Raw genomic sequence first — 27012 nt, forward strand, 5'->3', positions numbered from 1 at the left:
CTTTTGAGAGAAGCAGATGAAAATGTCCTCCCAGTCATGGGATCATTGCAGCACGGTGGCAGGATTCAAACAGATATATCAGATATTTTCTCAGTCCTTATAGGAATATTATGGAAGTGAGGCGCTCTGTGTTTTTTTCAAATGCTCGTATTGGATGCTTGAATTTAAAATACTCCTCAAAAATTTCTTTTTTTTTTCTTTTTTTCTCACTTTAGTTTTTATTGTCTTTTTACATATATATATTAAATATTACATTATTATCAATAAAATTATACAGTGCCAATGTCCCTATTTGTAAACCTAATCCATTTTTCCCACTTTCACTCTGAGAGAATAGGTCATTCTTTCCATCACGTAGCACTTTCAATATTTTACCACCCCCATAATTCTTGGCTCTCAGATAAAACACATAAACTGAACCAGCGAGCTATAAAGTAAGTAATAAAAAACAGTAATAATAGAACACATTTGCTGCCACCTTCACAACACACAATGTTACGCAGGAGGAAATGGAACTGGCTAAAAATAAGAGACTCCTGTATGTTAACAACCACTGGCACCATAACTGACCTCGGACCTGCTGTGTGTGCATTGCATCAACTACCTCCATATCAATAAAACGCAATATTTTGAGTGTGTATCCAGCAACTCACATGTCCTCCACAGTGATATCCTTGAGAATTTGGCAGTAGTCGACGTTCCAGACCGCCTGGTCGTCCCAGACCTTAGACGCCAGGAGGATGGCTCCTAACACGATGCGCTTCCAGTTGGCAGGGCAAATGTCGATCTCGGCGTAGGTCAGGAGCCTCTCCAAATACACCTTGGACAAGGAGATGAGTCACGTGTAAATATCTCATTTTCATAAACATTTCATTTCCACTTCTTATACACACATTTGTCTTCTCCTCCATTTAATGAACACAATATCATACAACAATACAACAGAATCTTGCATTCATGTATTACCACATTAGCCTCTGCTCTCCCTGCCTGCATTTTGCAGAGTTAGTTTGCTGCCTTCCTGTTTTGCAGTCTCCTGCCTACTCCTCCTCCAGGTAAAAACCACAACAACAAGATGTCAGAAGCTGACGAAATCCAGCTTCCCCCGAGCTCGCTCATTAAAATATCCATGTGGATCGAAACACTGCATCTCTCTGCCTCCCTCTCCCATTCCTCTCTCTTTTTCAGCAGCCATAATTCCCAGCGTCTACAGATCACAGAGCAGCACACTGAGCCCGCAGGCAGCTGCTTCTTATGAGTTGGAGTACCTGCACAGAAGCTGAATCCTCTGATCCATTGATCATCACTTTGTTAGAAGGAGACAATGTATTCTATTAGATTGTAAAGTTGTCTTTAAGCATGAAAGCTGCAGTGATCTGCAGCATGGAGATAACTAAATGTCTAGCTTGCTAATGGATGCTACAGTGTACTTTTTTATTATTTGTTTTTTGATTTTGATTTGATCAGTTTTAGTTTTCAGTATGGATTTGGTACTTTATTTCGTCATTTTAATAACTATTTAACTACTACAGTCTGCCTCAGTTTGTAACAGATACGGTCCAAAACAAACAATAAATATTATTCTTGTTACTCTAATGTTCCCCCGGCAGACAAGAACCTACATTTTTCATTTTCCATAAATAAGATTTACTGCAGGCTCAGCTGAATTCAGACCAGTTACAGTAGCTTCAAGCTTTGTCATCTCAAATGACAATTCTGGCAAAAAAAAATGCTGTATTTTTTATGGCAGAACGGAATATTCAGTGCATTCCATTTATGATTCTGTCTGAATCGGCACAGTGGCAGAGCTGTCAGTATTATGCGACAATCCTAGAAGACTGTTGGAGAGTAGACGGGCACCTGTTAGATGATGATTATTACCAACTAATTATTAGACATATAATGGTACCTTGTGGTTTAAACAAAAAGAAAGGTGAAGAGAAGGGAAAGGTTGTGAAAAATGAATGAAAATATTCTTTCATCCTATTTTGCAGCCCAGTTTGACTTTGCCCGCTAGCACAGCTCAGGTGGCTAATTGGACAAGTCATGCTGGGTTGGGCTTTGTGCCTGCAGGCAATGCTAACCTATCTCTGTTGTGGCCCAGAATCTGCCAACAGACACCACATATACACTCATCTGGCAGCAGGCAGCCAACAGAGCCAAAGAAGACCCGCATGAAATGAGTGCCAGACCACATGCGGGGCGATATGAATGCAACAGCACAGTTAGAAAACTATACAAACAAACACAACAAAGGATCCCGAGGCAGTGTGGCTGGCAAACAGCGGCCATGTAATTAAACCAGATTAAACCCAAATGTGTTATTCTTGGGCCGACGTCACAGATAAAGTTTGGTACTCGACAGAGAAACTGGTCCCCGCCAAGCTCAAAGGTTAAACTAACCACAGGAAGAGACACAGTTCTAACCGGATTAAATGTTGAAACAAGACAATGATTAAACAACATACCAGTTTCATTGTTACGTCACTTCTCTGGTTTGTGCCCTCTCTTATGTTTACAAAGCCATCATGCTCTGATAAGAGAGTTTCACATCACACCTCTAATTCATAACAATGAGAAGCCAAAGCATTTAAAGTTTATGGTTTGCTCTGAGAAGCTCTAAGAAGCCTTCCCTTTCCTACCCTATGATGTAATGACTGCGAGGGGAAGGGACGACGCCCAGCTTCCATCTCGACTCCCCTGTCTAAAGTCAGCTGTGTCAGCTAAACTAACCCCATATCCATCAGGCTGATTCATGTGCACCAGCGTCTTGCTTTCCCATCACTGTCTGTACACAAGGGCTCAACCGTACATGCAGTTCACACATGTCAGGAAGCAGCTCAATACTAGGCCACCAGGCCAGCCACATTAACACTGCACTTCCCAGGGACACACGTGTCGACGATAAGAGAAAGCACACAAAACACATGCTGAAGAAACACAGGAGAGGGGAGAAAGAGGAAGACGTGATATACAATGGGGAGTAAAGCTGTCTTTGTCTTCATGAATTTAATACAGGTGAGCAGCGCAGGATGTCATAAGTCATGGGGAGAGAACCATCTGTACAGCAAGGCACTAATTATATCCTAGCTACAGGCACAGACATACTTCACACCAAAGTCTTTCTGAAAGGAAACTGCACAGATGGAACTTTTCTAGGTTCTCCTGTGAGAATAAGTTAACATTTTTGGGGACACAATCTCTAGAGGGATATATTGAGCATTTCACATGATTCAAGAGGAAGAAATAAGTTCCAAAAATAAATGAGACATAAGAGTCTGAGGAAGGCAACAGACAGGAGAAGACAGCACATGACACAAGAGAGGGCAAAAAAAGAGAACAAGGAAGCAACACTCCCTCCCGGTGTCAGCACTGAAACACACACACACACACACACACACACACACACACACACTTACCAAGGTGACAATGGCACACTCAGCGGTGAGCTGTGCAGCGCTGAACAGCGTCCTGACAAAGCGGTAGATCTGTTTCTGCTCAGGGTCATGTTTGTCGTAATCAGGAGGAAGCTCTGACTTCTAGAACAGAAGATGACAAACAAAATTAAACATTTGATCTGATTGTTTACCAAAAAGCATGGTAACACGAGCTGCTACCATGATGAGCATTCATTTTGTAAAGAGTGCTTTGGAGGTTTTGGATATGGAGCACCAGGCAAAGTGGTAATTTCTGGACTGAAACCCTGCAATTGTTAAGCAAAAAAACTGAACTGAAATCCAGATGGCTCCAGAGATTACGAGACAGATTTCCCCCTTATTTGATCCACATGGTCTTATTTGCTGTTCATCAGCTTGTGTGGTTTGTCTCCCTGATGAATCCCGACAGCTCCACAGCTCGCCCATAATGGAAATGTATCTTCAGTTAAAGCCTTACCGAGAGTGGATGCAGCTTCTCGTCGAAAATGTCTAACAACATTCTTCCGTCGACATCTCTGGAATGACAAACGGATAGGAAGAACATCACGGTACGACAGAAATACAAAAACTGACGGCATGAGACTCATTTCATTTAAAATATAGACCCTAAAATTGCCACATAAAGCTAACTGTTCTGCTCCGCTTGTGGACAAGTTTCACAAAAATGTTACCCAAGAGTAATAAAGGACATCACAGTGCAGAGCTTCAAGTCGAGCTGTGAGAAATCAGAACAAACTCAGCAGAGTCAGCAGTTGTATTAGAGGCCCCGAAAAAATTTGAAAATATCAATGCAGCATTGAAAGACGTATTATCAGAAATAAAGAGGGAAAGACCCTGAGGCGTCTAACTACTGACGGTGCCATGTCAAGACATACAAAAAAAGAATTTAGCAGAGGATAAGGGGGAAAAAATGACAATATTTATCATACCTGTTCTTTATGTGGTAGTAAATTGCGAGGGCTACACTGTAAAGACAAAAAAAAAGAAGAAGAAAATGAGCCACAACAGTTCTCCACAATGTGAAAGTAAATATAAGATAAGTGACATAAGCCATTATGTAGTTACCATTTGATGGTGTATTTGAGGTTGGGCTGACTGACAGTGCTGTCATCAAGGAAGATGGTGGAACATGAGCTGTACTTCCGTCTCACTGGGCCTGGATGATGCTGGAGTTCACACACACACACACACACACACACACACACACACACACACACACACACACACACACACACACATACACAAACAGACACAAACATGCACGTCAATCTCTATTTCTGTCATACTCGGAGCAGCCAAAAGCCCTGCTTTAAGTAGGGCACCTGTAAGCCCACTAACTAATGCTGTCTGTCCTCTCTGGGCGCCTGACATGGTCGCATGCGGGAATGGCATTTATGGTGGATTGCATCTTTTAGAGAGGCCCCGAACTTCCACTTTCTTTTCATTTCTTATTCAAAATCATAAAAATGTTCATCACTAAAAATGGCATATGTTACCGGTTCCTGCACTCGGGGCTGAGGGAGTGATGGACAAAGATGAACTACACCAAAGTATGATGAAACCGTTGCCACTACATTTTTTACTACACATAAACTATGACATGTAACTACATTACTAAGACTATAAGTGGAATCTGTGGGGTTTGAGGAGGGAGGGACGATGATAAAAGGGTTGGATTATTTCAAAGGGTCATTTTGAGTTCTTTACCTTGTTCTCCGAAATGTGTGTGAACTTGCAAGAAATACAAGACATCAAAATCACTATTTGCACAAGTAGAATATTCACAATTGTATTACACCACCAAATAATTGACAGTTATATAATAAAATCAACATCATGATCTTCAGCCTTTGACGAAGATCCACTGCTGCCCCTTTTAATGTATCACACACATGTCCTTTATCTTACTTACATGGTTGATGTAAAGGCTCTTCCGTTTTTCTCGAACTGAAAAGGAAAATGAGAGAGCAGGCGTCAGTGCTGTCACACACACTCCCAGCTCAGCATGAGTGCAGTACACAACCCTCACAGACAGGGAGCAGCATTTACCCAGGGTTTATAAATCCCCTTCAGCTTTTTTCTCTCTAATTATTCTACACTACATTAAACAAAAGCACGGCGGTTTCAGCAGACTGCATTTTAATATGAGAAAAAGAACATTTCAAAGCCTGTAAATCTCTCCTGATACATTGAGAATTGTGTTTTAATGTGTGGGAGTGAGTGTGAGCTCGTTAATGAAATCCATTCATCCTTTTGGCCTACATGAGGCCAAATCAAATCAAGTATAGTGGCTGTTTTATTCATTTGGGCTCGTCTGTTTTCATTTTATTCCTCTTCATACAGATCTGGTCATTTGCAAGTCTAATTCTGCTTAATGGACGCAGTGATTTGTTAGTTTTATAGAGCTCACTTCACTGAATGTGTACACGTACACAGCTGTGTGTCAGCGCTGCGTCTTGTTTGCGTGTCCGTATGTGTCTATATGTGTGTATATGTTCGCTCTGGTGTAGGAGAACACTCTAGGGGGGAAGAGGATCACTGGCAAAGCAAACTGGAGCAGATGCATCACACAACAGTGACGTAGTGAGCTGTCTGGCGCTGCTCATCCGGCACTGTCTGTCTCTCACCTCTCTGACAGACACACACACACACACACTTTCGAACTCTGGTGTTTTTTTCCTCTGGGCAGTCGTGACTGTATGCGCTGCTTTCTAGCAAAAAGCAGCGGGCTCTTACGCCATAATTAGGGCTTCATACTTTAGTGAAAAGAAACAACTAAATCACACTCCTGACCACAGTGATTTCTGATTTTTTGTTTTCTACACATAAAGACACATTAAATATTCCCAGTTGAATCCTATCTTTTATTTCATTCACACCTCCTCTGGAGAAAAGATTTATTAAGCGTGGCTGAAATCAACGCTTGTCACGTGTCATTTCAGTAACGAAAACACAACACTGTGCAGCCCTGTAGACCGGCATGCACACGGGCACAAACACACACACACACACACACACATATATATATATATAATGACATCAGCAGCTCAGAGGTGAAGGCACATCACCTGCTAACAGGAAACGATTACAGATCAAGAACAAGAATACAATAAAGCTTGAGACGACATGAAAAGTCAAGCCCAAACACACTGTGAGCATAATGCTACCTGCCTACTGACACCAGACACACACATGCTTACCTCTCTTGTTGGGCACAGCAACTGAAAAAACACAAAGTCCAAGCTGTCTCTACGTTTGTTTATGACACAGATGCACAGCGGGGCATAGTTACATGAAGAGTGTAAAAGAATTGCGCATTGTGTGGTGTCCTGTATTGGTATTCATGTACAATTTGTTGAGGAAACAGGCCAGCGGACATTCACACCAGAGCTTGATAAGGCTAATAAAAGAGATCAATACATCAGCCCACAGACTACAAACCGTGCGTGCAAATGGAACAACATCAAGCCTCTCTTATCATCAAAGTAAATGAGATAATGTCTAAACTGAAAAGCAATCCCTGAAACCAACTTCATCACATTTCAGTTGATTAAAATGCGTAACTCTCACTCCGAAGGGTCCATACTGCTACAGGATCAGTCTCTCTGCCTGACAGAGATGATCAAAACACAGTTCGCCTCAAAAAAATCAGATGCAAAAGCCAGCTGGTATAACATGTTCCACAGGAGCCTGCCTGGGGCCCGTATGGTGAATAAAGGGATGCTGATCAACAGTACTTTGCTCCACATCGGGAATCCCTGCGTCAGTGAAACAGCTTGCCTTCCCACAAAGCAGGTAGCATATGGCATCATTTGACTTGCAGGAGTTTGAAACATAAAGATACTTCTGATTTTTCATTTTTTTTGCTGGCTGCGTTATCGTGCAATGTGTAATGTGCAATCTGTCACGCATGGCAACGCTGCGCTGTGAATGACTTTTTCTCAGCAGGTGCCGCATTTTTGAGGATCAGTGGCAACTGATAAAAACACAAAGGCACACAGAGTGTTTCAGGGCCAGCAAAGAAAGGGAGGATTGTCTGGAACAGGGGACCTGTGACACCACTACTAGTGAGAATCGCCCATTATTACTTAGCACACACTCTGTCTTGCCCTAATCACGTAATACAGAACACAACTTCACCTTGTCTCACCCTCCATCGACCTCATCTGAGCAGGTCCTGTGTGTGCCTGATACAATAAGGTCCCCAGATGTATTTAACGTGGCTCTTGCGGACACCTTGCAAGTTTTCAACACACTCACCAACAATCCCTATAAATGTTTTGGCCCTACTTTACTGCCACTGTCTTTGATACTGTCCCAACCTGATTGCAATGCAGTGATTCATTTGAAAGCCAAGGTTTGGAAGAAATGCAACTTGTTCTTATAGAGCGCTCACCGTCAGTCTGTGACTTGCTGAGGAAGATGGTGCTGGCCCGGGGATGATCTGAGGGATTGTACTCCATCGGCAGATCTGGTGAAAAAAAAAAGGGAAAAAAAAGGAAAGAAAACATTAGTCTTACAGCCAGCGTTTATTATCAGAGATTTGATTTAAAGAGCTTAATTCCAAACGGATTTGCAGACTATTTAAAAAAACCTAGACCTGGTTACACTTTGAGCCCATTTCACTTTGAGTATGCATACTGTTTGTTTAGAAGATGGACTAGTTCTTAAGATTTCTTTTGACAAAATGATATTCAACAGACTGTACAGCAATCATCAGCATTTTAGGAATAGTAAGCAATGAACACAAGGCTGTGATGTTTTACCAGAATAACACACTGTGGACTGAAACCTTTCACTTTTAGGTTAAATGAGTGGGGTGGGACACCTCTGTCATAATGGACTGAACTGAATGGAAAAACAATCTGTGAGCCGACAGTTTGCTGCACCAGCGCTGTGTAAACGGCGGTTTGTAAATCAATGTGCTAAGCAAACACAGCAGAAAGGTATAGATTTGTTTTAGATCATTGTCTGCACACACATACCACCTAGGGTCACCCACCAGATTAGCCAGTAGTTGACGATAGAAACCGCAATAAACCACAAGAAAAAAAGATCTTTGAACATTCAAAGAGCTGATGAACTCCGACAGCAGGGCTGCACAACATCTATCCAGTCCAACACTGGCTGCTGCAGGTACAGCTATCTGCCACCGGGGGCTCTCTGATACAAGGTGCACTTCTAGTTATAAGTGATGACTCCATAGATGAAATCATGAATTTTGTGTTAATTCTTGTAAAAGCTATTTGTATCTTTACATTAGTGTTATCAGATGTCATTGTCATTTATTTCATTCTGGTTAACTTTCTGATGTGTTTTAGTGCTGCAAACATTTAGTATTTTCATTATTTTCAATTGTGAAAAATGCCCATTCCCAGTTCCTAGAGCCAAAAAATACAGATTTTTGTTGAGAGATTACCTTTCAGCTTTTCATTTTTGCTGTCAACAAACCATCTTCCCTTGTTGGACATGTATGTGCCAAACCAGAACCACATACAGACGCTGTTGCCTGGCAGATGGCTGCTCTGTGAAACCACTGAATATATCAGTATCAATTTGGTGTCCTAGTTCTTTGCCCTGATTCAATCCCACAGGCAGAAACATGAGGTTTTATTGTTAGATTTTAAACCAGAAATGCACAAAGAAGAGTCTGGATTTGGTTGATTCTTGCAGCCCTTATGTTCATACAGACAGAGAACAGTGGACTGGTATTATATCTCCAAGGTTGCTTGAATTTTATGGGGGCCTGGTGAGGTGATTTAATATCCTGGACAACCTCAGATGAAACATTTGTTGACACAAGGTTATGATCATTATCATATTGCGGTCTAGGTCAATCATTAACTAAAACTCCTAAAATCTCAATACAGGAAAGAAAACTAAACTAAAACACACACACACACACACACACACACACACACACACACACACACACACACACACACACACACACACACACACACACACACACACACACACACACACAAAACAGGGCAGGGTGGTGACCCCATCAGCAGCTTCCTGGTTTTTTTGGATGATGTCAGTGAAACAGGAAGGGTCAGACAGGACCAACACCCAGATAGACTAATAGAGAGAAAGAGAAACAGATGCCAAGAGGCAGAGAGACAGAAGAGGAGTGGCAGGCTGATAATGAGAGAGAAAAGGACAAGAGATGAAACATGATTGACAGGGAGAGAGAAGAGAAAAGAGGGAAAATAAGAGACGAGAGCAAAGGTGAGGAGAAATTGGGGGAGAAGAAGTGGAGAAGAAAAGGCCAGTCTGCAACCAGCTTCACTATAAAACCTTGTGGAAATGAACATGGTTGACGTAAAAACTTGTCTAACTAAATCTGCCATAAACTACAGATCTCAGAGCCTCTTTCAGTGCACTGCAGGTTACACATGCAAGCCACTTCTATTGTGTCCAAACGCTTTTGAACTACTGTCTTTTTGTGTTTGAGAGCCACTTGAAGAGCCTCAAAGGACACAAACACACACACAAACACACTGCCATGATGTAGGAGGAAGTGACACATGGTGCTGAATAAAAGATGGGTGTGTGGGAAGAAGCAAAGAGCAGTGAAGGAGAACTGAAGATGGATTAATGATGCTGCGCACACTGCTTCAGCTGCTGACGTATACAGCGCACGCATAGCGCACTCATGTGTGCATCTGCAACACAAATGAGTGCTGAACGCTGACATTTTGTTTTGTGTGAGGACTTTCTGCTTTAAAATTGCACTGAAATGATTTACAACGTAAAGCTGTTTTTTCTTAATTCCTGATGATGTCACATCTTTAACAGAAGAAGCACAGATCCAGGGAGAGTCCCCCCTGGGTGGCCGCCGTCAGTGACCTTTGGTGCGGTTCCACCCTCCCCAGTTTACTCCCTTTCTCCAACCTGAGGTAGACGAAAGCACCCAACTTCCTGCGTTCCAGGAAGCGGGAGAGGAAATGAAATAGAGGGGGGGGGGTTACACATTGTTAGGGAGGTAGGCCCAAACAAAGAGTGGAGGGGATAGGTCAGTGTGGATTTAAGCCAGACGTGTTTTAAGTTCCACCACTTTACGCTCCTACAGAACACACTGCAGAACACACATGAAACACACCTATAGAAAGATGGAGGACAAAACCAAAAGAAGATGGACACTAAAGCAGCTCTTCTTCACATAGTTCTCCTCTGATAGGTGAATACACTTCTGCTTGTTTACCCCATGCAAACTAGAGGCTCGTTCCAATGTTCCAATCAAACCAAGGAAATCCATCACCTGGACATTGTCTTGTCAGCGACAGTTGCACAACACTGCCAGTAATAAATAACTGCAGTTACTTTCATTTTTTTCAAAAAAACTGTCTCTTCTCCAAGAGATTATCAATATTGAAAATTCAAATGGCGCTTACATCACAGAGATCCGTCTTTTCCGCTGTGTCAGCATAGTGGTTTTAGAGAAACGTTAACTTTATATTTATATATTCACAAGAATCTATTTTTAGAACTTGTGAATCATACAGAATCATAAAAGATAAATAATGAACTCTCGCGTGCAACATTTTAAATGTTTTTATTTTATTTTAATGCACTGCTGGTTACATTGTGAACAGAAGAATCTGTTTTACTGTGGTTAGCTTTTAGCTGGCACCGTGCCTGCCTGCCCTCTGGGCCAGAGTCATGAAGGTGGCTTCGGGTTGCAACATCAGCCCAGACAGGAAAGGCCCTTGCTGGTTTTTGGCTGCCCTGCTGAGGTGCCAGCCAGAGGGGATCCAGATGGCGCAGCATGGCACCGCCCAGGCTGTCAGCGGCACGCTATCAAACCGTACGCCCACATGGTTACGATAAGAAGCACACAGCACGTCTTGTAATGGAGTATTTGAGAACAGAGCACAAGATGGAGCTGCTGTTAGAAAACAGATACGTCAAAAGGAACACCGTGTTGCATGGGTGTAGTTAGTGTGACACTGCATGCTATTTTTGTCACTTCAATTCAAACTGTTCTGTTGCTGTTTGAAATGACGCAATCTGGCTCCACCACTGACCAGTGATGATTTGGGATCTTAAAATCATTTAGCTTTAACAGCGTCGGGCTTAACCCTTCTTGGGGTTCAGTATTTTACAAAATGTTTTTTCTTAAAGTGTCAGTGTAATCTAAGGTTTGTGAAGCAAAGCTCTTGCTCCATTAGACTACTACTACTACTCTGGCTCTTTCTCCTGTCTCACCTTGAATCTCATCCATCTGCTTTCTGGTGTAAAACGGCCTCTAGAGGGCCATTTGGAGCAAGCAAAGCAAAGCAGTTTTCATCTGATAGCCTACTTCTCACAGGGCAAACTTTATGACTGCTGCACCACATGATAACCAAGTTGGCCCTGATAACACTCTCATGAAAGTGTGTGTGTGTGTGTGTGTGTTGTAATGTGAGAAAGAAGGAAAGTAAGAAATCAGAAAGAGAAGATACAGACATTAAGATGCTCAGTGGGCATTGTTAGTGAAGGTATAGGATGTGAATGTGCGACAGAGGGCAGATCTTGATAGTTAAGTACTTTACAGAGCATGGAGGAAGTATGGATTCAACTTATTATGAGCTCTGCTGTGGCATTAACCCTGCACCTCTGTGAAAGTATGTTATCTGTGTTAGGGCATTTACCGCTTACTGATACGGCCACTGTGTTTTCAGTTGAACAGTGTGTGAGATAAGAAGGAGTGGGCCAGACTTAAAGCTGCACTGGTAAGATTTTTATGCAGCAATAACCCACCTGCTCACACTCCAGGGGAGTCTGGGAATAGTTACAGTCAGGAAATCTGTTCTGTATGGAGGAAGATAAATCAAACCAACTACCTCAATCCTCACCATACACTATAAATGAGTCGTTTAATTAGTCACTTCATTTCTGGCCACTGAATTGGCATAAAACTCAAAAGAGAGGCGGGGTTAAAGGTTGTCAGAGAGACTCAATTAATGGGAAACCAAGTAAATGAAAGATTTGTGAAAATGCTGCCCTCCTTTTAGCTTTCTCTCTCTACACACACACACACACACACAGACAGACATGAACACACATGCAACACTGGAACAAACCCCCAGCAGCAGCATCACCACAGTTCTTCCTAACAGCTTAAACCAACCTCGAGCTCATATCATTGATGGGCGATATCAGCCAAACGCAGTACAGTGATGCAGACTCATCAGACGAAAAGAGCTGAGCTTTTATCAAAGAAAGGCCAACAGGGACAAGAAGACAGAGGGGAATTTCACATGGACTAAAAGAAAGCATATTCTGATGGCTTCAGCAGAACTCAATCACATAAGAGTGCTTCATAAGTGTAGGTCATTTCACTTGGCACAACACAGAAGTCACAAGTGAAGCTTCCTTCACTTCAATATGTCTTAAGACGAGGCATACAGTGTGTGTACAAGATTACAATGACTGAAAGCAGTCAATTTGACAACAAATGTTGGAAGTGTTGCTGTGCCACTTGAGTGAAATGCTCTGCGACAAGAAGGAGCTTCTTATTTCACTGTTTTTCCACGTTTCTGTGAAAATGTGAGGAATACTGAGGCACAGTCAAAAGGCAGTGAAAGTCACTGGTAAGCAGAACAAAAGCAGGAGACAGGAGAAGAAGAAGAGAGAAGGAGAGCCAGTCAAGTTCTGACTGAGCGCATTAAGTTCCCGTTCCACTTTCACATTTGGTCAGTTTAGGAGTGGGAAACGGGGCCTTTCCTGATTCCTTCATTGTGCCTAGAATATCCCTTTGTGTCTTTTCTTAAAAAAGCTAGCAGCTCTGTTAGCTAAACGTCAGCATGCTCACAGTGACAATGCTTACCTGCAGATGTTTTGCAGGTATAATGTTCAGCATCTTAGCTGAGCATGCTAACATTTGCTAATCAGCACTAAATACAAAAGTACAGCTGATACATACTGCTCCATACATGCATGGATGGGAGGTCAAAGTTTCATGGACGCATTACACACCACACCTCCTGTCTGCCTGCACAGCCACTTCCTGTTCTGAGACATCCTGGACTCACATGAGGAAAGGCCTTGTGTACGACAATGAAGCACGGCCTTACAGCTCTGTGTTAGGAGGACTACATTAAAGCATCAAACCAGCCCAAACTTCCTACAATCCATCATGGTGATTTGTTACAGTGACATTCCCTGGCTGTGTACCTGACCATGTATACTGATGTGTCGCACGTGGAGCACTGCTGTTGATTACTGTTTACGCTTGAGGGATGGCTGCATTTAGGAGAAGCTGAAATGGAACAGCACAGGGCAGGGAAGAGGAGTGAAATTTCTCCCAAAGAAAGAAAAACAAACACCATGAACGCTGCAGACAGAGCACATACAACAAAATGCAAAAGTTTCCTGTATACACCTCTCAATACATGCTAGAAAGCTATGTTGATATGCCAAGAGGACAAAAAATGGGGGCAGCGAATTATGTTGCAAAGAGACAGATGGAGATAAAAAAAAAAAAAAAGATGTTGCAGGGAGAGAGTGGCTGCACTCCAATTGTTATCGACATTTCATTTTGGGAAGCCAGTAGCTCATTTTCAGGCACTAAAGTCTAACACTCCAGTTTAATGTAATGGCATTACAACATCAGCTATTATACGTCCATCTGTTTATTGAAGCTATGTATAAAAACTGAAGAATCGTTGATGATATTTTGGACTTTCGTTGCCCAATTCAAATGTAGATTCTGCTGTTTTCTCCTCTGAATCTATAATGATTCAGCCGACACTCAGCCGACACTCAGCCTTTACGTTTGCTGTTCCGAACACCCAGAGTCCGGTGATTTCTTCAGCAGAAACAGCTGTTTGTTTGGAATACAAACACGAAATGGCGAGTTAGCACGAGCAGAACGAATGTTTGGCATTTTTGCTTAAAAATGTAACAATTATTAAATGATCAAAATAGTCGCCAATCCATTTTTTATCGATTGACTAATCAACTAATCAATTATTCCAAAACTGACCCATTGTTATATTCCAAAAAATACAGATTTTACAACCATAGTTCCATCAAAACATCAGGCTCATATTTGTGAAGACCAGAGAGAGAGAGAGAGAGAGACAGAAGCAAGCAATGGATGTTAGGGGTTGAAGAGTCCATTGGCAGGTCGAGGACTAGTTTACTCTGCGCATAGCTAAGAGCCATAAACCCACCCTCCCTCTTTCTCTCCCCTCCCATCCCTGCCTCCTCTGCTCGCTGTAACTAGGCAACACTGGCTTGAAAGGCAGGCCCATCAAAGGCAAGGGCAGACAGCCGGGCTCGCTGTCTTCTTCTTCCTCTCTATTGCTCTATCTCTTCCTCTCAGCCTCTGCCACCTGCTCGTATACTACACTGTACTAATTGCTGCCGAGTCTCATTGTGCTTGATGATGCAGTGACACTGTGCGACACGGAGCACTAGTACAGAAACCTTCACACATTGCCCCACTAGCAGAGACAGGAGGTGCTCCTTTCCAATGGAGGGGGAATGACAATAGTGGGTAACAAGACTGGAAACTGTTTGCAGAAGGGCGATAAATACATTGATCTTCTCCAATTTTGCACAGACCATCAGAAAACCAGAAATGAAATCATTTAGGCAAAAGGAAGCAATTATGACTGCTTTATACTGGCGTGTGTGGTGCCTATAATCTAATCTAAATTATATAACTGTGACTGTGCTAAAGCACTGCTATGTCATCCATCAGTATATACACACTGAGTGACAGCAATTATGGTACAAAGGGGCAGCTGGGGGGACAGGCACCGGGGTCTTACAGGTGCTGACACATGGGAAAAAGATAGCCAATTAGGGGCAACAGCACTAGATGAATTTAAAAGTCGAGAGATTAGTAGGTACACAGCAGAAGAGATCTTAAATAACATGCACATTAAAAATGTACACAGTTGCTCTAAATCAATACGATTTTGATGGAGATTAATAGAATATAGAATTATGCTTCATTCCTGGGGTCAGTGGAAATGTGACGGTTACAAAGATGCATGTTTCAATATAACTGACATGTAATGTTTGAAAAGGCACTATGACGCCCTAAGTGCCTGTCCTGCTGTCGACCATCTGGCCCTGCAGAACTGTAGATCCTTGCACCACTAGTAACATCAGTTACATACATCTGGGAGAAAAGTCTGACACACATCCTGTATGGGCTCTATGATACTGCTGAGTCTAAAAAGTGTGTTTTTTGCCCTAAAAAGGATAGAAAGATGTTTGCTGGACCAATGTGAGAAAGCTGTGATGCATTAGCCTGCCACCACCCTATGTTCCTCTCACAGCTCCTTGTTTAAACCACTGTCTCTCTCTCTCTCTCTCTCTCTCTCTCTCTCTCTCTCTGTGAGGTTCATCCGGTGTCAAGCTGTGGAAGGAGCCGAGGATGACAGGAAGGCCATCTGTGCCAAGCTCAGTCATACTCTGCTTGTGTTGACATTTCCACACAACACATACACACACGCAAATGTTGGCAAGCACACACACACACACACACACATACACACACACGCATGCCCCCATATGGGCATTAGCACCCATGCATAAATCAACACAAGCAAACACACCGGAATAACAATGGCATCAGGGATGCACACACACACTGTAGATATTTGGGTAGCTGACACAGACTGGCAACATTTGCATAATGTGTGCTGAGATAGGCTGCTACCAAGGGCACTATGGGAAATGGATGGATTTATTCTTACTCAAATAACATTCCAAGACTCTGAACTAGAATTTGATAAAAACTGGGATTGATTTGCAGAACTGAAATCAGACTCACAATCGTCAAAAATCTGTGGTCCAGGGATGCTGTTCCTTTCAACTTTTCTACTGCCAACTCCTTGGAGGAGGCAAATAACTGAAGAACTGAACAGTATAACGTCAAGGATCAAGTGCGGCATCATGATTTTGTGATTTAAAATATAAAATGAATGGAAAATGTTTTTCAATCATCATCCCTTGTGATAAAAATGAACAGATGGCACATCAGCTGCATCGTAATCACACTGAAGCAAACCATTGAAATAAACCATTATGTCCAGTCAAGCTATCTGTTATCGACTGTATAGCTTGTCAGGTGTTGTTGCGCCATGCTGGAACTTCCAACAGCCAATCAGCAGCATGTAATTACCACCACACCTGCTCACCAAACTACCACCAGCAACTCCAGTGGTCCCATCTGATGGCTGTACGCTCGGTTAGCTGGCTAAATTAGCCCTGACTCTCCTAGAATCAGCACAAACAACATGGCTCCACTCACAAACTCGCACTCAAACATGAGCTTTTCTATAGAGGAGAGCATCATGTGATTGTGCAGTAATTACCCTTACAGGAAAGTCACATGAATGCCCACATGTGAAGTCTAAGCACATGATGGTACTAATATGTAAATGTGTGCAATTTTAGGCAATGCACTAATGTGAGAATTGTTGCCAGTATGGATTACAGACATCTGACAGATGAAAACATCTGCTAATACTGATAGTTGGTCATTTACGCCTGTTTCTCAATTTCTGTGCCTGTGTAATGACACAATATTCCAATAAATACATTTTCATTTACTATGTCTAGTTCTCACCTGGTTTAGAAATATTAGGATTTAAAGTGTGTCACTTGGTCAGAAAAGAGTGTGAAGGCAATAAATGTACATCTCGACTTTAAATCCTATAGTGAAGAGCTCGGTAGAGGTCAAACCTGGTCACAAAGACTACCCCTGTAAACTTGATCTGCCTGCAGAACATGGAAGCCTCTGTCCTCTCTGCTTAAAGCAAGACAAGCAGCCTCCCTCATTCTGCAGAACACATTTGCCAGTAAATGCAAGTGGCCTGCTGACAGCTGTGCCCAAATGATCTCTTGAGATCCTAAACACCACATCTAATTGCCATTGAGTCCCCGTTCCCGAGCGTGCACGCAGTTGCAAGCACCACTTCAGCAAGCAGACAGATTGTATTACGTAAGCTGATTTCTGATTATACCAGTCAAGAGCACTGATGGGAATCTACTTAGACACTCAATTGTTGGCATTTACTAATTTTTGTTCTTCCTGCTTACAAGAAGCACACACACACACACACACACACACACACACACACACACACACACACACTCGACAAGCTGGATTTAGTGAATACGCTCCAAACGATGAGGTGAAGACTTGGATCACAAAAGCTATTGGCATTCCCACGCTTCACTACACAGCTGTCTCACAAAAGCCTGAGCTTAACACTTTGACAGCACTACACCAAAACAAACAGAGGTCAAGCAATTTTAGCACACAAATCCTTTAGGGGTTTTTTTCTCTCAGAATCAACCTGCTCTGACCATCAGAAAATATTCAGAGCAGGGCATGAGGGGAAACCCTTTTTCAAACTCCCTTTAGTCTCAGGGGAGCATCAGGGTTGACTTCAAACACACCTATTAGCTCTGTGTCGACATAGCTGGACCTCGACTACTTTAACAGGTCTTCTGCCCATAAGCTCTTATAAATGTTGGCATACCACATCCAGCCTTTCTATTAGCTAAGGATGACATTTCTAGCCCCCTGAGGTTTTCCTCTATTCACCTTTGCAACTTGTACCACCTATAATCTCCTATCCATCTCAAAATGTCAATGTTTTATCAATTTGAAGGAAAGAAAAGCGTAATTTCATTGATTAAAGTGACATTTTGCAAGGGTTTTTATTATTCCTTTTCCAATTGCACAATGCAAAACCAAGCCCAGTGATTAAAAAAAAAAGTGGAGCATCAGGGTTTTCGCACAATGGCAGCATTATTCTGCATATATAAGACTGTCAACTTTTGAACTGAACTCAACCGCAGCATCAACTGCACCCCAATCTGTGGATTTCATTGCCAAAGATTGTGTATAAGAAGTGAGATAGGTGTTACAACTCAATATAGCATGATTTTCTGCCACACGGAGACACTTTCTCGTATTGTAATGAGTGTTCCCGATCAGTGATCCAGAAGCCGTCTCCCTCCTCTTAATCAGAAGTGGCAGAAGACCATTACAATATGAACTTCTCAGGAGAGAAGGTAATTTGTGGGTAGCAGATCCCATCTTCCCACGCGCAGGCCAAGTCGAGCCAAACGAGACACCAGAATGAGATTGTCACAGGCAATTGCATTTTCATTAACACTCTGTGGATCAGTTAATTTGTTTTTTAAAATGGAAACCGTTCGCTCTGAAATGATTTGTTATTCCATTTGGGAAATTGCTGGGATTTGTGAGCAAAAATAAGAAGTAGTCGAGTAGATCTCACACTTCTGCTACTTGCTATTTAATGCAGCTACAATGCTTAGCACATGTAGGTTTATTATCTATTTTAGTTCCTGTGGCTGTCCTGTCAGTTTAGACACAGTATCAAATACAAGTGTTTTTAGTTTTTTTTGAGTGACAGCTCAGGCTGAACGATATGCAAAAAAAAAAATCATATTGCAATTTTTTGACAGATATTGTGATTGCAATATGAGTCACGATTTTAGTGGATTTCTTAAATTTCATTTTCCCGTTGACGTGATTTCTGCTGGGGTTTGTACCAAACAAGCATGTTCCCTTTACGCTCAGAGGAAATTATTTGTAGGCTGGGGCATCTCTGTAACATCACAATGCTTCATTTATAATGGTATGTTGTGAAACATTTTACCAAATAATTGCAGCTCCTGACTTGGTTAAACAACCGATTGAAAGTATGCATGAAGTTGCTGCTTTCAGTTTGGGTGGAGAGGGCAATATTGACAATGATAGCGACAGCACTGGTGACTGCGTCGAAAAGAGCAAGTTTAACAAAATAAGACAAAGTGAGAATCACGGCCCATCAAACGCCCCGCTCACAACCCAAACAGTTATCACTTTCTCTTTTATGACTGATTTGTCCCTGAGTGATGACTGACTGTCTGTATAAAACCGTGGCTATACAAAGAATCAATCAGAGTTCAACTCTGACACCAGAATGTGACATTTGCTGCCCTGGTTTTAGACAGCTCATCAAACTGTAGTCAGGGGCATTCAGAATCTTTTTGAAGAGCTGCCTCTCTTGGCTTACTTCACTAAAAAAGAAGAAACTGTACTGGCACTTGTCACTGACATTTTCTAGACCAAACATTCTGCTGAAACCTGGTCAAATAAATGGGAGAAGAGCCAAAATAACTGAAATGGAGGGAAATAGTTCATACTCCACAAAAAATAAACATTGACAAGAACCCATTTGTTCTTCGATGTTCAAACCTTTTTACATTTATGCATTTCTTTGGTCAAAAATGTGTTGCTAGCTTAAAACTCTCTGCTGTACTGGCTATGAGTCACATGGGAAAAGGGAAAATTGTCAGCTAAATGTAAATGTAAATGTATGCATCTTTACAAAGGACATAGAAAGCCCAGGCACAGCAAGTAGCATTTTTCACCCCAGCAACAATCCAAACAAAACCATATCATACACCGTACATCTAGGTCAACTTGTCTGGAATTCATAGTTAGGAGACTCCCCAGGCTCATCAACCAGGCATGAATAATCCATGTCCAGATTTCAATTAGCCTGCAAGCAAGACTCATCAATATGTGTGTGTGTGTGTGTGTGCGCTCCAGAAATAACTAACTTTAACACTGATGAGACAGAGACGAATGCTGGGCCTGGAGCCATTGCTCATTTACAGATGTCTATGTTAAATAAAACCCAAACAGGGTGAGAGATCCATCTGTTTCATCTTCCATCTCGCTTCCCTGTCTCTCTCTTATTTCTGAGACTTCATAAGTGGCCTAGGTTTACCTTTACTTAGAGCTGCTGTGCATCAAATTAGGCTAAAAATAGCTCAGCTGTTGGTTTGGATGGTCTGGAAATTGCACAGAATGTCCCCCTCTCTCTCTCTCTCTCTCTCTCTTTTGAGCACTGCAATGATGGTTAATCTAGTTATGTTGAGCAACATGACAATCTGTAATCTTAATCTGTGATTCCACTCCTTCTTCCAGGGGGAATCTTCTTATTTTGCATACTGCAGAACATACTGTTCCTATTCAGTTTCACTTGTTTCAATAATTTGATTTAAAAAAAAAAAAAGGCAAATTATAGCAAATCACTCCAGTGAAAATGTGATTATGATCTGATCAAGAAATGGAGAAACTATTTTTACCAGTTCTTTCTATTTACTTTCAAGTACAGTGCCACTTCCTATTTTGTTTTTAAAAAGATTGAGATAAAAGTGTTATGAGATATTTCATGCTGCGTGAAGCCTTCATACCCACATCACTGCTGCCAGCCAACAACATCCAGTTTCCAAAAAGCCACCATTTATAGACTTTAGAAAACATGTCTTTATGTAACTACCTATGCATCTTTCATATCAAATGCATTTAGACTGTGGAATCTGCTCAATGAGCACACAAGCCGCCAGTCAAAGAGCAACTTACCGGAGAGCAGGAGTGATTTCAGGAGTGATTTCCTCCCCCTGGAAATCAATTACTTAACCTTTGCGTTGACAGCAACCATAAAACTTAACTATCCTTTAGACCTGTATATCCGTGGCAGTCGACATGTCTTCATCGCAGGCAAAGACAAGTAATGGGCTTGACCCTGAGAGACCTGTGCCGTGGTATTGGCATGGTACTCCATGCCAATATACGTGCTGTGATGTACAACCTATATAGCATGACAGACTGCACACAAATAGACATAAATGGAGGTAAATAAGCTGTCAGGACAAGCATGAATCTTCCGCCTCTTTATCTCAGACTGGTGTGTACAAGTTATGATGAGAACACACTGGGTTGCTATAGCGAGCAAACTACGCAGCTGATTCATGAAAGGGGCCACTTGAAAAGACCCTCTCATACTTGTGTTCTTCAATGAGCACTGTGTGTGTGTGTGTGTATGTTTTGTTGTGCACATGTGTTCTGCGCATGTGTCATCACCACTCTCAGCAGTTCTCATGGCTGATTTTGTTTTTTTTTGGAATCACATGCAGCCGAGGTCACACACATAAAACACACAACACAAGCAGGGGCGGGCATGCACTACACACACCAAAAAGTCACACTATCTGTTCAGGTTGAAACCAAATCAAATAAATCACAAGAGCCTGATGCCCTCCTTCATTAGACATGATAAAGCAGGACAAACACCTGGAACGACTAGATTTCCTCACTCTGACAGATAACAAATCTTCTTGCGTCACATGGTCTCTTTGCACATTTCCATATTTACTCTTCACAAAGTCCTCAAGATTATGCCAGCTCTTTGCTACAGCCAGGCTTGGGCATGATGACCTACAGGATATGTGACTTTCCCGTATATTCATTTGTTTGAATGAAGCAGTGTTCCTCCACAGGATGGGTACAGGAGTCTTCAGGCTGTGGAATGCCATTAGAGGTCCAGCGACCCAGTCAAAGGGTCATTACATACAGACTTGTGTAAACACTAAAACAAAAGCTTGAAACCCTTCCTTTCATCGTCACATTCACTCTAAGAGGCACGATTCCAAGCTTTGTATTTAGTGTGTTGTCCAATGACAACAGAGGAATTATCCTTGAGACTGACCTGTGATGGCAATAAGTTCATGTGCAGTGACTACAGGGTTACACAGATATTATTTTCAGTAAACATTAAATATCAGCCAGTGAACATTGTAAGTCTTTCATTTATTATCATATATGACAGAAGAGACGCAGCAGATCCTCGCATATGAGAAGCTGAAACCATACTAATTCTGGGATGAAAGCAGTCAAAATTATAAATAAATATTACTGGCACTCTTTTAACTTTGGGTAATGATTGAAAGAATGAGATTGTGGATACAAGCAACCAAACTTGAGTTTCTTTTGTAAGGTGTCCAGGCTCACACGAACAAGCTCAGAGCAGAACTGCTGCTGATCTGATTAGGATGCCCCCTGGACGCTTCCGTGTGGAGGTATTCCCAGGACTCCCCTGGGTAGACCCAGTACATCCTTGAATACATATCCCATCTGGCCTGGGAATGCCCAGGCATCCCCCAGGAGGAGCAGGAGGAAGTAACCAGGGAGGATGTCTGGGCTACCTTGCTTAGCCTGCTACTACTGCAAAAGAGCAGCAGAGAATGGATGGATGGACTACTGGGGCAAAGTATCTATCTCTCTGCAGCTATAATCCAAAAATATCCCATAAATATCGATATTTTAAGCAAAAACAAAAAACCAATGTTTAACCAATTCCATGCCTGCTCCATCAATTACAAAGTTGCTGAAGAGGACACAGTTCAGGCTTCCCTGATTACTCACGACAGGCAGCCCATTCCTCGCAGCAAGGAGTGAGCAGTGAGGTTGACTGGCCTTTTTCACTGCACATCATTTAGACTAAGCAATATAGCTCTGGGAAGAAACCTGCCACGCCAGAGAAACTGAGACAAACATAATTCCAAGTGGCAATTTGAACTGTTTGGCGGACATCAAACTACCCTGTGAAGAGCTGTGTGGGCTATTCGTATGCACTGTACGCTGCACTCAGTGCCAAAAGCCACGGTTTTTACTCATTTTGAGGACTGACACAATGCGATGCCAAGTCAGGTGCTGCACTACGATCTGCATTGGCTTTGCTTTAACAATTAGCATTAGGGCTGCTTCCTGCTAATGTTTCCCATTTTCTAATAACTGCACATTTCCTCAAGCACTGCTGGTAATTTCCTTTCTGTGGTTGCATGCCGGGATGATTTCCTTCCCTGCCTCTCTCCCCTTCCAATTTCCTTAACAACCACTAGGGTACCTAATTTTTTGTGTCAATAATACACAATTAGACAACACTTTAGACCATATGAAATCAATAAAACTGTGCTTCAAAGAATTCCGTCTCGGAACTGTCTAATAAAACTTTATATATGTGGCTGGGTAAATAACAGACTTGTGTCGCCAACAATTTTTTTTAATGTATGACAAGCCAAAAGCAGTTTCACTGAACTATTCTTCATTTTGCCGGGGCAACCCCTGAAACCTCCCGATGGGTCCTGGGGACATTACATCTAAAATGTAGAGTGTGACTGTTCAGGTGTCAATGAGCTTTGAAACGTGTGGCTGGTCATTTCCCGTTCAGCTCCCTGTAGGAAATGAACAGGGCATCCCGCCACAGACACTGTCCGTCATTATCACATCACCTCCCACTGGAACACAAATTCACACTCGTCCTTCAACACACTGTCCCAACTTTACGCACCCTTTCACACACCGACACATGACGGAGGTGACGCAAGCTCGGGGTCCTACATCAAGTCGGCAGACTAATTTTAACGGCCTTCTGGACTTGGGGTGGGAAAAAGACAAGCTTAACAGTTGAGGACTCACACTTTCCTAATGAAGAGATGCCGGAGACCACAGACCACCAAATAGACAGGTTTTATTAGAGGCAGCACCAACCTTGAAGCTTTTTAAGTCAGTGTATAATAAGGGTGGAAGATACTGGTGAAACTAATATTATAACTGAGTCCAAACCCTTTATTTTCTCAAAGCATGAGCAAAGCCCCATCAGAGGAGTTTGAATAATGCAGACAGTCTTGTATGCAAATCAATTAGTTTCAAGTATTTTCTAAAATTAGGTTTCCTTGTTCCTGATCCTAGAGCCAACACACCTCATACGTCTTGTTTAAAGATCCTGTCAGTTTTTAGACAGGCTCATTTGAATTCAATGCACCATCGCTAACTTTTTTCACTTCTTTCAAGAAAATAAGGTCTTTAGGACCAGATTGTAGAATTGTCTTCATACGATTGGGGCTTTTGAACTGTATGAAAAAGATTTTGAGAACAGTACATGAAGTATTTAAAACTAGCTCCACCTAAGTGCTGCTTACACACTGATGCATCAGTATTAATAATCTAATAATCTAATCTAAATAGGCTACCGTATGAATTCTGCAGTACTTTTACTTCTGATACTTTAAGATCATGATAGGTTCCTTCTTTACTTTTAGGTAAGTAAGATTTTACTTCTTCCACCTCTGCATACGACTGATTTCCAACATGTTGGAAGCCCAATGAAAAGGAGGCGCACAGCATTGTAGTTCTGGGTGTAATGGGTGGGTGGGTCCTTTGCACAGATGTTGCAGGCTCTCATTATCTGTTAACACTACAGCCTACATCTTTAGAGGCGCAGCAACAAACCACTGCCCCCAGCTATTTTACAACATCCAATTATATTACTACTCTTAATAACGCGTTTGAGAAATCGGCGTGTTTCTTACATTATTTACACACACATCAGTGAAGGGGATGGGGGGGGGGCTCTGCATCTTACCGTCTAAATTTTCTCGGTCGCTGATGTGCTGGAGGTTGCAGCCCGTGTCCTCGCGGCTCAGCTGCGGCTCCGGCCGGTAGGGCTCGAGCCTGGAGTGGTTGTTCCTCCGGTGTTTAGGGCTGGAGGACACGCAGCAGGAGGTCGTGTTCCCCATGGCGGACGCAGGTTGCGGTTACGGTCCAAACACTGTATGTTCCGTCTCCTCTAGCGCTGCTACAAGAGAGAAAAAACGGGGCGGTAACGCGGAGAGTCAAGACCCGGTGCAAACTGCAAACCCCGGTATCCTTCAGCGTTCCACGCCCTTCCACCCCGGGTCTAAAAAACGCTTAGCCGGACAAGTGTAGTCATTAAGAAGCCGATAAAGCCCACATAGGCTAATAAATCACAAGAGTAGCCCGACGTCCCCCTTCCAGACGTCCAGGAGAGGGCAGATAGTGCCTCTATGTTACTGGCTTCGGTTTCACACTCGACTCCCTCGCCTCGTTAATTTCTGTCCCGGCGTCCAGTTATCTTCACAAGCACATGTTGGTCCACTGCTACTTTATGGCGACATGAATGGATATGAGGACATGATACTTTCAGTTAGTCGGGTGAAGATATTTTTCCCTCCCTGCGCTACATGGTTGCCGATGTACCCGTAGACTGCTGCTGCTGCTGCTGCTGCTACATCCGCTGCCGCGTTGCTTTCAGGTGCTACTTGTAAAGTCGGATTTTCGAAGACAGATTTAAGAAATGGCTTTGCACTTTTAAATGCAGTCCATATGCTGGGCTTTCACCCACGAAAGCCCCAAGGAAAATGTGTGACAACATTAATTGTGTTTTAAGAGAGGAAAGGTTTTTTATTAATTAACCACAACTTTTGAGGTTATACGTCTGTAGCGTCCTTGTAGCATTGTTTGCCCTTTGTATGTGGTTTTCAAAGAAGTTGCAAAGAAAAACGGGCAGTAGCAGTGTTCTCTTTCACCTTCAGTTACTCACGCTGCTCCGTTTTTTATATTCCCTTTACCACATTGTGGTTGAAGGGTCGTACATGTGTACATGTAGAAATTACAATATTTGTGGCAGCACGTAAACATATTTTAAAAAACGTACAGGCTGTGGCTGTGATGAAAAGGTTCCGGTTCAAGTGGGTGGTTGCAACTATGTAATAAATGGACAATTATGACAGACTCTTGGGGGATACAGTGAAATAAGTAATAATAATTAAAAATAGAACAGAACAGAAAAAGACCCTCTCAAGGGTTCAGGTGGGCTCCTAAAGTCCGTCATTGATATGCTCCATTTGACCAATATTTATCTACAGTCATTATGATAACAGTTAATTCAGAATATATATATATATATACCAATTTGTTGTTGCTTTAACAGGTGGGTGAACGCTACTGTTGTATATCCCTGAGTTATGACACATTATGAACCCAAACACGGACATCTGTCATGTCCCTCTTACCCATATTTGTGTGTGCAAGTTAATTATTTGATCTTGACTGATGACTGACAAATGCACAAGGGCTTTGCTTTGCCTATGACAGAGTGAAATGGCTGCCAAATCTCTCTGCAGGATTAAGTGGGATTAGTAGAGGTTAACGTAAACAAAGTGACGTCCTGAGGAATAGCCCAATCCTCTGAGATGTTTACTTGACATCCGAGACAATACTGTACACGCTGATGCCTCGTAATATCACTGATGATGCTGGAGACTGAAGAATGTCTGAGAATAAGGTAAGCCTTTTTTTGCATGATTACATTGGTTGACGAGGCATGGTGCTGTAGTGCAACCTGCTGGTGCTGCAGCTGCATTGCATTTAATGATGGGCGGTTTAGGTGCCCACATTGCAGCCTGCTTCAGGTGTTTCAGAAAAGGTATTTTTGTGATCTGAAAGATGCTTTTCTCCTGTCACGGGAGGGGTGAGCTCACTTCTAACTCTTGAGTTTCATCTTAAAACTTTTAAGATACACATGTTTCAAATTCTTCACACCAGGACAGACATATTACAGGGAAACCAATCTGTGTAATAATCATTGACTTCCAATCATACAATAACCAGGACAGTTTTTCCCCTCCCAGTGCATTCCACCGTGTGGTTTTGTCTCTATCAGGGTGGACGTTGACTGTGTTTTCTTATGGACTGGACAGGAATAAGGTTTCACAATAGGCCCAGATGCAGTGTGCAAGTCTCAGTGGTATTGGATTAATTCCTCGCTTGTTTTGTTTCCATGATGCCTCCCTAAAAAACTGCACATGGGGAGGGACAGAGCAGGAAACACAAAGCAGTGAAGACGAAGCACAAAGAATGATCATGTAGACATTATCTCACCATTATCTCAAA

General features: G+C 42.4%; 1 protein-coding gene across 8 annotated transcripts in view; it reads right to left on the minus strand.

Moving 5' to 3' along the window:
• The window catches only part of ccny (cyclin Y), a 28734-nt gene extending 3898 nt beyond the window's left edge, over positions 1-24836 (minus strand). Inside the window, exons 1-10 of one of the 8 annotated variants that reach the window (XM_070928128.1) lie at positions 24683-24836; positions 7834-7908; positions 6638-6658; positions 5350-5384; positions 5145-5168; positions 4503-4603; positions 4367-4402; positions 3895-3952; positions 3420-3539; positions 654-820 (exon numbers count right to left, since the gene is read on the minus strand). In XM_070928128.1, the coding sequence (XP_070784229.1) occupies positions 654-820; positions 3420-3539; positions 3895-3952; positions 4367-4402; positions 4503-4603; positions 5145-5168; positions 5350-5384; positions 6638-6658; positions 7834-7908; positions 24683-24836 (791 nt within the window). Of the gene's footprint in view, positions 1-653; positions 821-3419; positions 3540-3894; positions 3953-4366; positions 4403-4502; positions 4604-5144; positions 5169-5325; positions 5391-6637; positions 6659-7812; positions 7909-24682 lie in introns of all 8 variants that reach the window. The other 7 variants (XM_070928129.1, XM_070928127.1, XM_070928126.1 and 4 more) reach the window with 7 other exon arrangements.
• Positions 24837-27012: the final 2176 nt, after the last annotated feature.

The sequence above is a fragment of the Enoplosus armatus genome, chromosome 21 (assembly GCF_043641665.1).
Source record: "Enoplosus armatus isolate fEnoArm2 chromosome 21, fEnoArm2.hap1, whole genome shotgun sequence".
NCBI classification, from domain to species: Eukaryota; Metazoa; Chordata; class Actinopteri; order Centrarchiformes; family Enoplosidae; genus Enoplosus; species Enoplosus armatus.